At 37.1% G+C, this 13500-nt stretch overlaps 1 protein-coding gene across 4 annotated transcripts in view; it reads left to right on the top strand.

Annotated features, from left to right (window-relative positions):
* The window catches only part of PEX5L (peroxisomal biogenesis factor 5 like), a 225798-nt gene that overhangs the window by 46205 nt on the left and 166093 nt on the right, over positions 1-13500 (top strand). The window contains exon 1 of one of the 4 annotated variants that reach the window (XM_047731142.1): positions 11641-12714. The exons of 2 other annotated variants lie outside the window; for them this stretch is intronic. In XM_047731142.1, coding sequence (XP_047587098.1) covers positions 12622-12714 — 93 coding nt within the window. In that variant the 5' untranslated portion in view covers positions 11641-12621. Of the gene's footprint in view, positions 1-11640; positions 12715-13500 lie in introns of those variants that run through there. One more of the 4 variants, XM_047731146.1, reaches the window with a different exon arrangement.

The raw sequence follows: 13500 nt of genomic DNA, 5'->3' as shown, positions 1-13500 counted from the left end.
CCAGGTTCCTAAGTTTGTGTAAGCATAGTTTATCTGTCCATCATTTTTAAGTAAAAATAATATTATGGTTATTTTTACATGGCCAGTCCTGTTCCCAACTCGTAAAATTTGGTGCAACCATCTTGATTCATGCTAAGGTGCTAATGGTTTTACCCACTGTTGCTGCCGTTGCACCATCAATACAAATGTCAACATAGCAAAAAGGTAAATAATGTATTAGTACTATTAGAAAATGGTTTTGACTCCACAGACCACCTGAAAGGATCTCAGAAACCATCAGGTTTCTATGGACAGTCCTTATGTGTTATTTTCTCTTAAGTGTTAAATGCATTCTTCATTCTAATGGTTTCCAGGATTTCTTAAATTTTATTAGTAAAAACTGATAATATGAAGTGGATTTGGATGTGTAAGGTAAATATGGATGTGTGTTAACATGAAAAGATATTTACAATATACTATTGAGTAAAATGAATAGTTTGGTATTTGTACTACAATTACATTTATGTCATAAAAATACTTATGTATGTATATATGAAACATTTATACATATACTTACATATGTGTAGGTGTGTAAACTTTTGTTGGAATGACATCAACTAAAGAGATTAAGAAGGGTTAGAAGTAATGGGAAGAATTAGTCTTTTTTTTTTTTTGCCACAAAGTGAAAGTATTTCATTAAATATTTACTGAGCACCAACAATGTGATAGGCACAACTCTGTACTTTAAAAATAATTTTTTTTTAGCGTTTCTTTTAAGGAGGAGATGTTTTTATAACTTTAAAAAGCTTGTTCCATTTGGGGCACCATACTATCCATGGCAATTTAGCTGTTCCTTACTAAAGGAAGCTTTGCTTCCTTTCTCTTTAAACCTCTCACACTCACCTACCCCAGACAGTTTTACAAGAGTGCAAAAGTTGTGGGATTTTTTTGTTTTGTTTTGTTTTTAAGATTGCAGGAGTTTTTAAAGACTCTTTATTAAAGTGTATATCTACTTCCAAAGATGTATTTAATAATTTAGCGTCAGTCATTCTTCTGTCTCTCAGGAATATATTATCTATGTATTACTCACTTTGGGGCATTGATCTGAGATTGCACGATGAGTCTTCAAAGGCACTCTTAGAGAGCTCTCAATCAAGTCGATATGAGGGAGCTTCAGTCTGTTCATCACTGAAATTTCTCAGCTCTTCTTTGTACAAGAAGTCTTTCTCATTGTCTTTAAAATTTTGTAATGACCTCCATAATAGAAGCATCTGATATTTGAGGTTTGATTCCTGAAGAGGAAAAATGGAAAAATGAAGAGATTAAAACTGGAAGAAGACTTTCAGTTGTCCTCTATACTCACTGGGATGCTACAGTTTTGAAGAAGGAATTTCAGTCTGCAGCTCTGACGTTTGCTTACCTGTAGCTGAATATCTTCAATATTTGCATGTAATATGTAATTATTTTGAATAGCAAAACAAAATAATGTCTCGTTAAATAGCAAGAATCCCTAGAATTTGAGCAAGAAGATAAATGTTGTGGTTGATTCTTCCTTACCCTACTTTTCCTTACTCCAGCTTTCCCCTATTCTGAAGTTTTATCCTCTGACAAGTTAGAAACAAGTGAAATGCAATGGAAGCAACTGTTCATTTGTTTTTTTTTTTTTAAACCAGGTTCTAAATATGCCATTTCAATTCTTTTAAAAACACATTAAGCTTGATGATATCCTAAATAAACTTGAGTAAGTATACATCTTTTCAATATTTTATTATTCCCTGGGAGGTTCAGTTCTTAGGTTTGCATCAAGATGTCAAAAATCACAATAAGTCCTTTTAGATATTCTGCAGCACTGAACAATTTCACATTGTATTTTTTTAAACAGACTCTCTTTGTTTTTGTCCAATAACAAGAAACAAGTAAAGTTTAGATATTGCTTTAGGACTTTACAGAATGCAAAAATACGTATCCTCTGCTGGGTGCAAAATGTTTTCCTAATTCAGTCAAAGTACATTATATCTGGTCTCTACCTATCAATCCATCTCTGTATCTCTCAAAAGCTTTTTTTGTTGTTGTTTCATCAAATTTTTCCTAAAATGATTTTACATATTACCAAGTTACATGAATGCCTAGAGTGTGTCAGCTGTAGGCCCATTTGCTGCTCATTTAATTCCTGACTACAGAAAATATGGATGCTTGTATTACTTACTTACAGTAGCCAGTGTTGAAGAAGGAATCTCATGATACAGTTTGCTGAATTACCATGTCTTAATAAAGCGGGGTGTGGTCAGCTATTTCGACTCACATTTAAACAGGATCCATGCCTGTCACCCACCAACCACTTCAGTAGCCCCCAGTTGCTCTCCTTGTCTGCTGTCTTCTTTCCTCCATTCCATTTCTCACCCTGTAACCAGGGTGGGTTTCCTAAAGCAGATTTGATATGTCACTCTCCTGCTTAAAATCCTGCAATGGCTGCTCATTGCCTTGAATATAAAGATGTGATTTTTTAAGACTCCCCCTTCCTCTGTAGCCTCATCTGACATTACTCTCCCAAACCCCAGATCTGTTCTTGCCCCACCAGCCTCCTCTCAGATTTAGAAGGCCCCACCATTTCGTTGGTCTTACCTCTTCGGTACTTCCCTCCTCCTCACTCTTCCATGCCCCTCTTCCCCAAGCCCACACACATACACCAGCCCTTCTCTTCCAGTGTTTTGTAAACTACAAAATGCATGAAATGTTTAAGGCACAAGAATAAAATGAACATACTTCATACTCATGCTATGTAAAAATAAAACCATATTCAAGAAGCTTCCCATATCCCTTATCTGATCACCTAAGAAGAGAGTTTTTATAATTGTTCTTTTTTAAAGACTGTTTCTTTCTTATCAGCTAATAAAGTCATATAGAATTTCCTATAATAATCACCAAAGTGCCAAGATACCGTGTGTATTCAAATACATTTGTGCTTCTTTTTTCCAGTAATCGAAATATCAAATTTGGTGAAAATGTCAGAAGTAATCCACCACCTATTACTTTTTTTGTAATAGTAACACATAACTGTACTCAGTGAGTCTAGCTTCCCTAGTGCTAAAATGATGATCATGTGCCAACATGAAGCAGCCATTGTTCCAAACTAATATAATTTTGCCTAAACAAACTCAAGTATGTCAAACATAATCTACTATGCATCTTCTCAAATTAATTTTGCCTTCATGACCCAAATATATAATTTCTAGGATTAAACCCCTTTTTAGTTTAGCCAAGGATTCACAGAATATTTGAATTCATGTGTTTGGTCACAGTGCTTTACATAAATGAAATTATTTGAAGTTTGCCTCTAATTATAAACTGTTGTATTTTTCCCCTAATTAGTAGTAACACTTTCTGTATCAACCAAGGTGTTACTTGATGTTTGTCATAAAGTAGGGTATGCAATTAGCCATGTCCTTTAAACTCTGCTGTTTTAATCTTTTTACTTTTCATGTCCATTGAATAAAAGAGCTATCTGTGGCCCCAAATCTTTCTTGTCCCTGTGACTTAGAAGAGCTCCCTCAGTGAGTATTTACCCAGAAGCTTTTATCCATGAAGAAAATAGATAGGAACCTCAGACCTGCCCTCAGACCCTCTAGGGACTGCCACGTCATATTTGTAATGTTGTCATCAGTGAATTTATAAGCCACTGGAGAAAAGGGATGAATTAAAGAAGCCACACGGAGATTGATAGAGAAATGATGAGAATTATGGTGTTGATTTAGGAGTCCTCACGTTATCAGGGCCCTGTGAAAAAGCCCCGAGGTGAAGGTAATGGCTATGCCTCTAGGAAATGTCGTTTTCAGAAACAGAAGGGATTTATTCTAAACTGTCATGTCTCTTATGTCTGTGTGGAGATCCACATGGAAAAAAAATTCTCAAAATTCATTTGAGCCATAACAGAAAAGCTGGTTATAAGTCAGTCAGTCACATAGATGTAGCTTACTGGGGAAACGGTTTTGAAATTTTTGTGTGGATTTTATAGCCAAAGCACAAACTTTGGGCTGACTGTTCTTGGAAACAAAATTTCATAAACAAATTTTTCTTGAACATGTGTCAAAGTGTCAAAACAATGTGCACATTTAGAGAATGGATGACAATAGAGGTATAACATGGTTGGGGGACAGAAAGCTTATAGAAGCAACTGGGGGTTCTTTATTTTTATTAAAATAAGATCGTTGTTTTCTTTCACAAAGACATAAAATCATCATGCTCTGATCACTTGTTATAAAAGAAGTCAGTGGCGGGTGTAGGCCAGGTGTGCTGACTACCAGTGAGAGAGAAAAGGAGCCACTGGAGAGGCCAATGATAAGCACAGCTGTGTTTGAGATAGGATAATACAGTTCCATCCCCATCCACTAAGGCCAATGCATATAAAAATAGGAAATCATGTCAACAGGGATCAGAAGCAGAACATCAAGTAATAGTTTCAGTTTTAGATTATTTCTTTTTTTTCCTAAGGGGCAAGATATAGAACATATAGTTTGCCCTTTTATTCTTTTTCTTTGTGGGGGAGAAAGGAGAGAGGTAAATTTTTTAAAGTGATAGTAGAATTCATTTGTCATTCAGGGATCCAAACTCATGTCAGTTCTCTCAGCTTCTTTACCTATCTTAGACCTGCAACCACTCCCGTCCCGATGCTTGAGTGACGACGATAGGTAAAAACGTCAACTGGGACGGCTTGCTAATTTCACCTTGCTTTGGAAATAGTAGCAAGACTACATAATGCCAAGAAATCTAGTAGATTAAAATATATCGTTCTTCAGACATTGTCTTTAGTGGGAAGAAAACAATTTTTTTAAGATTTTATTTATTGGGCGCCTGGGTGGCTCAGTGGTTAAAGCCTCTGCCTTCAGCTCAGGTCATGATCTCAGGGTCCTGGGATCGAGTCCCGCATCCCGCTTTCTGCTCAGCGGAGAGTCTGTTTCCTTTTCTCTCCCTCTGCCTGCCTCTCTGCCTGCTTGTGATCTCTCTCTCTGCCAAGTAAATAAATAAAATCTTTAAAAAAAAAAAAGATTTTATTTATTTACTTGGCAGAGAGAGAGAGAGGGAGAAGCAGACTCCTGCCTGAGCAGGGAGCCCAATGTGGGGCTGGAGCCCAATGTGGGGCTTGATCCCAGGACCCTGAGATCCTGAGTTGAAGGCAGATGCTTAACCAACTGAGCCACCCAGGCACCCTAGAAAACAATTTTTGTTTATTAGTCATCGCATACTACATACCACTACATATATACATCTACATATATACGTTTAAAAACCAAGTGTAGAGAAAATGAAAAAATATATATTTTTGTAGAGATAAGAATTTCAAAATGAAAGAATTGAACTCAGAATTTTCCTGTGAAGAACATCATGTTTTGTTTGTTTTTTCTTTGAATGTGGTTTTGTTTGGCTTGGAAACTCAGCGGGGAGGGAAGGGCATTTAAGAAGAGTTTATTTATTGTCCTCAAAGTAATGTGGAACATTGCTGAATCTGACATAACTGAAATTTCAAGCTTAGTTTTTGTTTTCTGCCTACTTAATCTCAATAAACCACCCAAGCACTGTTCCTCAGACCATATGTAACCTTTCTGAGAAGGTATTAGCCTTCCTAGCCTAGTTGAGGCTTGCTACTTTTGTTGCATGTTTCAGAGGTGAATACTTTCTGTGTAGCCCAGAGTAAAGTGAACTTGTTTGCAGAAAACATTGGTGATCAAAGGATATGAAATTGAGGATGTGATGATTAATAGCAACTGGAATTGCCTATCATACCATGGATCTGTCCCTCCAAATTGAATTGTTTGATCACTTGCTTTTGACAGAACTACAAAAACACCAGCCCTTTGATCAGAAATCCTCTTCTGTAATCCTGGTGATAGGACCTATCACTAGCACTTGATGCTAGAAATGGAGTTCACTGATTTGCTTCTCAAATGAAAGCAACAAAATTCACTGTAGGGGAACAACAAATCCAGAACTTTTAGTGTTCTTATTTTGGAAGCTTATTGAACCAATGGTTTTGCTTTCTGAGTTTTAAAATTAAATTAAATTAAATTTGGGGTGCCTGGGTGGCTCAGTGGGTTAAGCCTCTGCCTTCGGCTCAGGTCATGATCCCCGGGTCGTGGGATCGAGTCCCACAGCTGGCTCTCTGCTCAGCAGGGAGCCTGCTTCCCTCCCCCTCTCTCTGCCTGCCTCTCTGTCTACTTGTGATCTCTGACTGTCAAATAAATTAATAAAATCTTTTAAAAAATAAATTAATTAAATTAAATTAAAGAAACCTTGGTGGAAAGAGTGCAGCAATGTGATAGTATGTACAATACTTTCAAAATGTATCACAGAAGATAGATGCAAAAAAAAGCAAGTATAATAAAATGTTAGTGGTAGAATCTAGGTAGGAAGCATGCAGGTGCTCACTGTAAAATTCCTTTAACTTTGCTGTGCATTTGAAGCTTTTCACAATAAAATATTGTGAAGATATATAAGAAGGCACAAACCTGATACTGAATTTGTATACTTAAGAAAACGTCATTGCATAATGATACAAGACTGAGTAGCCTCGATGATTATTTATGTTGAATTCCCATCTTTGGAAAACTTGGAGAACAGAAAATACTTTAAAGAAGCTTTATGGGGGCGCCTGGCTGGCTCAGTGGGTTAAAGCCTCTGCCTTCAGCTCAGGTCATGATCTCGGGGTCCTGGGATCGAGCCCCACATCGGGCTCTCTGCTGAGTGGGGACCCTGCTTCCTCCTCTCTCTCTGCTGCCTCTCTGCCTACTTGTGATCTCTCTCTCTCTCTCTGTCAAATAAATAAATTTTTTAAAAAAAGCTTTATGAACTCTTCAGGTTAGTTTCTACAGACCCCAGCTACGCTAAAGACAGAAAGACAGTAAAGAGAGACTTTGAGGCTATAGTGAAAATTGTATTGTGTCTCATTGCCATTTTATTATCCAAGTAGTAATTGGACTATTCTCCAATTAGATTTGACTTAAAATTTAAAAATTACTAAATATTTGGACATATGCATATGACTTAAAATATGGCTTAAAATGCATCAACATAGTTGTTGTCCTTGTATTTGTGTTTTCACCCAGCAACATACCTTTAGAACTGAGTTTGATCAACATAGGTGATCTGCCTGCCCCAAAGCTAAAAAATTGTATCCTGCGGCTATTTTTGTTTTACTACATGTATGTTTCACCATAACATTGTTCTACAGTATATGTTTTATCATACCATTCTGGGGGTGGGGCAGGGGACACAACCATAATGTCTTTAAAAAAGAAAAAAATAGGTCTTGAAAAATGCCAGACTTAACAAGCACCTCTGCAAATAATTCTCTGTAATGATGACATTTTTCCTTTAGAAAGTTGATTTCTTCCATATATAAGACAAATAAAAGATCGAAAAATTATCCCTTTAATGTAGAAGTCTGTCCAGGTTTATGTCCTAAGCAGAGTGAAACTCTCTTGATCTCTAATTCCAAGCATTTGGGAAGAAACACCTCCTTCTCCCTAATTTCCTGTTTTCTCTTTTCATTGTCTCTTTGGCTCCCAAAGCAGTAGTGTTTGCGGTTCTGCTGACATTGTGGATCTTTAAAAAAAAAGAAGAAGAAGAAGAAGAAGAAGAAGAAGGGACATGGGACCCAAATGATGTCAAAGAATTGAGACGCTTAATATTATAAAGGAGTCAAGAGGAAAGAGGCATATTAAATGCAATAAACAAAACATTCACATAACCATACTACGACACTTGCCACAAGGGACAGAAGAAATAACTGTAGCATGAATCTCCACATTTTTTTAAAAACAAGTTTTTATTCCTGCAGAAACGTAATAAAGAAAGGGTAAAGCCCTGACCCGGTCATTTTTCTGCAAAGGAGACTTATATGGGTCTTTTCTATGGCAATTTTATGGATCTCTCAAGCAATCACACTTTGTTTATTTTCTTTTTTATTATGAAAGAAATTCATTCTTATTTCAAAGAGTACTCCCAAGTATAAAGAGAACACATAAATCATGCATAATTCCATTTCCCAGAGAAAAGTGCTTTTAATATTTGGTACATATCCTTACAGATTTTTCTTCTATAAATAAATATCCTATAATTGTAAATTTTCAAAGAGAAGCATGCAGTTTTTCTCCACAAGGCTTTTGTTCTGACTTTCTTGCCTCGTGAATTCTACCCCCTCATTCTCTGGCATCTCCAGTTTCACTTTCTTCACTAGTTGCCTCATAAACTATAAAAGTATTCAGGACCTTCACACAAGCCAGTGGGGTGGGAGTTGGGGAGGACTACAATTTTCCCAGTATTCTTCCCCTCTATTTTTCCTCATTCCACTCTCTCTTCCCTCCCACCCTTTTTTTAAACTGTGGGAGAACACTTAACAGGAGATCTGCCATCTTAATACATTTTTCCCTCTTTGTCTTTTCAGTCAAGCTTTTGTAAGGGAAAAGAAGTCCTTTCTCGGTATCTTTACTCCCTTAGTACCAGGGTAGTCAATAAATTACTCTAATTTTGGTTCCAGGAATTCTCTTCCTAAGGTCCTTGATGGCTGCCAGCATGCCCAACACAATGGAAGTTTGCAGGGTACCTTCTTACTGAAACTTTCATCAGCATTTGACACTGTTGAGGGCTCTTTTTTCTTTGATTGCGTCCTCCTGGTTCTCCTCTTACACCCCTATTCAGCCTCCTTCACTGGGTTCTTTTCTTTGGCCACTTTTTCTTTCTTTCTTTCTTTCTTTCTTTCTTTCTTTCTTTCTTTCTTTCTTTCTTCCTTTCTTTCTTTCTTTTTTAAAGATTTTATTTATTTGACACAGAGAGAGAGAGATCACAAGTAGGCAGAGAGGCAGGCAGAGAGAGAGAGGGGAAGAAGCAGGCTCCCGGCAGAGCAAACGCGGAGCAAATCCCAGGACCCTGGGACCATGACCTGAGCCGAAGGCAGAGGCTTTAACCCACTGAGCCACCCAGGTGCCCCATGGCCCATTCTTTAAAAGTAACAATTCTCCAGGATGCTGGACTTAGTCCTTATCTCTTTTGTTTTCTTTTTTAATGAGCTCACCTGCTCCTGCAATTTTAGTTATCCCTGGAAATCTTTATGCCCTGCCCTTACCTCTCTTCTGAGATTTAGACCCTTATATCCAAAAGACCAACTGGATCTTTCCACTCGGATGAACGTTCCAAAAACATCACAAACTTAGCACATATCTTTTCAGCACATTATCTCTTCTCCCAATCCTCCTTCTCATCGAGACCCTATTCAATTGGTGGCAACACCATTTAATAGCTGTAATAGTGTAAATAACAGCAGAGAGGCTTTTTAAAATAATGCAAACTTGACCACGGAAAGATGCAATATTTACATTCATCTTGACACCTGTGGTCAATCACAAATTGCTTTGGGGGCTAATTCATGCTATTACCTCTAAAACTGGACTGCTAGAGAATCTGATAATTAGAAGTCCATTGGCGACTGTGAATACAATTACAGGAAATTGCAAACTGATTGTAATTGCCTTAAAAGTGAAGAGAAAGGAAGGAGCCTGCTAGGGAGCATAGACCACTCTTTCAAGTTTGACAGTGAAGAGATAAGAGAAATTAAATGAATGTCTTTAGGGGAAAGGAGATGTGAGGAAGTCATCTTTTAGAACAAGGCAAACTGAGTAGTTTTGCAGGCTGTGGGAAGAAGGTGATGGAGAAGAAGGAATGGACGACATGGAAGATAAGAAGATAAGAATTGAATACTGACAAGCACAGAAAGAGTAGGGAAGTCTTTGTTTCTTTTGTCTCTATTATATATTCTTCATGTAACATTTGTTTTTACTAAATTCAGGTCTACTATTCATCATTAAATAAATAATAGTAAAAATATTTTTTAATATTTATATGTAATTTTTAAACTTTAAATTCCAGTTAGTTAACATACAGTATAATAATATTAGTTTCAGGTGTACAATGTAGTGATTCAGCACTTCCATACAACACCTGGTGCTCATCACACATGCACTCTTTAATCCCCATCACCTTCCCCTCTGGTAACCGTCAGTTTGTTCTCTATAGTTAAGAGTCTGTTTCTTGGTTTGCCTCTCACTTTTTCTTCCCCATGCCCATTTTTTTTGTTTCTTAAATTCCACATATGAGTGAAATTGTATGGTATGTGTCTTTCTCTGACTTATTTTGCTTGGCAAAATACTCTCTAGCTCCATCCACATCATTGCAAATGGCAAGATTTCATTCCCATATATATATATATATATATATATATATATATATATCCACATACATTTATACCACATCTTCTGTATCCATTCATCAGTTGATGGACATTTGGGCTCTTTCCATAATTTAGCTATTGTTGATAATGCTGTTATAAACATCAGGGTGTATATATCCCTTCAAATCAGTGTTTTTGTATCCTTTGGGTAAATACCTAGCAGTGCAATTGCTAGATCATAGGGGAATTCTATTTTAAACTTCTTGGGGAATCTCCATAATATTTTCCACAGTGGCTGGCACCGGTTTGCATTTTTATACATAATCTTTCATAATATTTATGAATATATAATATATATATATAATAATAATAATAATATATATATATAATATATAATATTTATACATAATCTTTCACCTTTGTATTTATTTACGTTATTGTTCTGTAGTTAGGCAAAAATTGCAACTGAGGCTAATTTGTGCAATTAACTAAATAATGTGTTTCTTTTCCTTTTGAAAATTTCTTTCATATATTCCATTCTTAGTAAGAATGAAGAATCATTTTAATTTGATCTATATACAACTAGTGTCTTTCAGTTCAAACTCTTACTTTTTAATAAACTCCTATTCTAAAATGAACATAGGGAGCTTCATTTTTCAGGTCCTTATCTCATTAGATTTTGTTGTTTTGTTTTGTTTTGTTGTTACTTACTTGCAAAATTTTCTTATATAATACATTCCAAATCTGTGACCAGGTATTGTTTTCCTATACAGTTTCTAAGTTTTATGGTTTATTTAATTCAAATGAGTAAACCTACCTTCTGTTCTACTTTTGTGGAGGAGAGAATGAAGGAGTGAGAAGCAGGAGGTAAATAGGGTTAATGAAAGATAGTGGAACGTCTGCAGAGAGGAAAGTTTACCAGTTAGTCAATATTCTTGAGAAACCTCTAGATCTGATTCAATGATATTTAAAAAAAAAAAAAGTTATCAGCACTAACAAAGAACTAAATAGATCTCCTTGCAGTTACTCAGAAGGGATTCAGAATGGTGTGGGGAAGATGGGAGATATTCCATTTGGGGTTTGACATTGGACGCTTCTCCTGAGCTGAAAGCTTCTCGGAAGGAGTGAGGTCTTCCCTTTCCTCACTTCCTCCCACCTCAAAGTCCTCACCATTTTAGCTCCACTGCACCGATGCTCTCTTCTCAGCTGCACGTAGGTGAGCAGTGCACAGAACCGACTATCAGCAGGCAGCGTGCTAAGGCTGAGGTGGAGAGGGCCTGACCTTGCTGCCTCAGTTGAAATCCTCAGCTCCACTGCCTGCCAGGGGAGGTGGGAGGGGCACAGGAAGTGACTACCCTCTGGCTTCTCCTCCCACAGAAGCCCTGCCTCCTTCACGCTTGGACAGTGGAGAGGTTAGCTTGCTTTCTCCTTCTAGTTCTGTCCTTTGGCTAATGGGAAAGACCACGCAGAAGCTATGGAGTTGCTTTTTGTGCTTGACAAAAGTGCATAGATAGAAGACAGGGATTCCTGGCTGGGAGGAGGGAGGAGAGCTGAAGATCTCTGCCTGGGCTGGCGGATCTAAGCAGTCAAAGTGGGAAGCTGTGTGCTTGAAAGAGGATTATGCTCGCACTAGAAATAAGCAGTAAGTGAGCGAATAACCATTATGGCTTAGAGAAGGATTAATCCCCCTGGGGTTGTGGGGTGAACTAGAAAATATTGCTTAACTCTAGAGTAAAACTGTAAGTCTTCTGACTGTGTAGAGTTGTGTGCTGTTTGGAGACTGGGGCTTAAATACAAAATCAGAGCTCTAAACGCCTCCTCCCACTCTTGGAAAATGCCAACTTCTTCATAGAGTAGTTGTGGATATAATCTCCTTCCCTGACCTAGCCTCTTCCCAGGAAAATACACTCCTAAATCAGCTAAGGAGTTGGGATTAAATTGGAAAGGTGGAATTTGGTAGTGGTAGAATTGCAGTCTTGAATTGTGTTTCGGTGAATGCCGACATTGTTATACCAGTTAGCAGTGATTTGTACATCACTTAGAAATCCTGGGGTGGGGCATTAAAAAGGGAAAATTGAGAACTTTTATGAGAAAGAGGCTGAAGTGTCCATGTGTGAAGGATGAAATATAAAAATGTATGTAATTAATAATAGATGGAGTGTTTTCAAAAGCGTTAAACTAGACCAGCCTTCAGGGAACCTAGAAGTATAAGGATGAAAATTAGTTAGAAAGGAAGAAATTTTACTTTCAGTGGTTTTTTTCTGCTAGCCAAAAATTTCACAATGTTTACAAAGTCAAGACAATGATTCAGGGATACTTCAATTATTGCTATACATTATAAATACTGTTGCGGGACAAGATCTGTGGTTCCTTTGTCAGCAAGTTCTGGCAATGAAACCACTGCCGCTGGTGCAAAGAATTCTGGGATGTCTGACAGTGAAATGGATGGAAGGACCCACATTCCATCTCTGCTTAATGTCCTTTTGTCCAGAAATCGGGTCATGCAAATGAGCTACTTGGTACGTATACAGATCAATATTTGGAAAGGCATTTCTGAATGTTTTGCATTAGAGGGTCTCTGGACAATATCTTATGGCAACCAGTAGACTAAGAGGATACAAAAACAAAGTGATAGGAAGGAAGTCAGCTTGATTGAAACCAACCCTGTTCTTTTTGTTTTCCATCAATCCTGAAATGGAACCTCAAATGAGGAGAAGAAGAAGAATAGAAATACTGTGGCCATCTGTTCTGTTCTAAGTGGCCAAATTCATTAATATATGAATGAGAATTCGATTTTATTTATGCATCTGAACACTTGAAGATTCAGAATTCTCTTTATTACAGAAAAAAATCAACACAAAAATAGGAGGTATATTTATTGGGGAGGAAGGGGAAAAACAGATAAGAATTGTGTCCCACAGGTTAAAGAAGATTGATATCATGTTCGCTGGAGGATACAGTTTTTCCCTCAATGAGATGGGGATCCTAATATGGCATAATAGATGCAAACAAATACTTCTTAGTTCCCTTAATTCTCCTCGACGTATTTAATACCTAAAGCAAGGATTGTTTTTTGTTTTTGTTTTAATAATAACCTTGGATTACAGCTAACTATGTAGTGAATTTTATTTTCCTTTTCTTACCGATCCTCTACAGAGGTGCTATGATTTCTGAAATTATGAAGAAGGAATTTGTCATTTCTGGTATTCCTATCAGCCAGTGCATTAGGAGAAAGGAAAAAAAAAAAAAAACCTCAGACGTATTATCTTTCTCCTATAGCACAATGGTGAAATGGTTAAAATGAT

The sequence above is a fragment of the Lutra lutra genome, chromosome 1, assembly GCF_902655055.1.
Source record: "Lutra lutra chromosome 1, mLutLut1.2, whole genome shotgun sequence".
NCBI lineage: Eukaryota > Metazoa > Chordata > Mammalia > Carnivora > Mustelidae > Lutra > Lutra lutra.
This window is presented reverse-complemented; position numbering and strand designations above follow the sequence as displayed.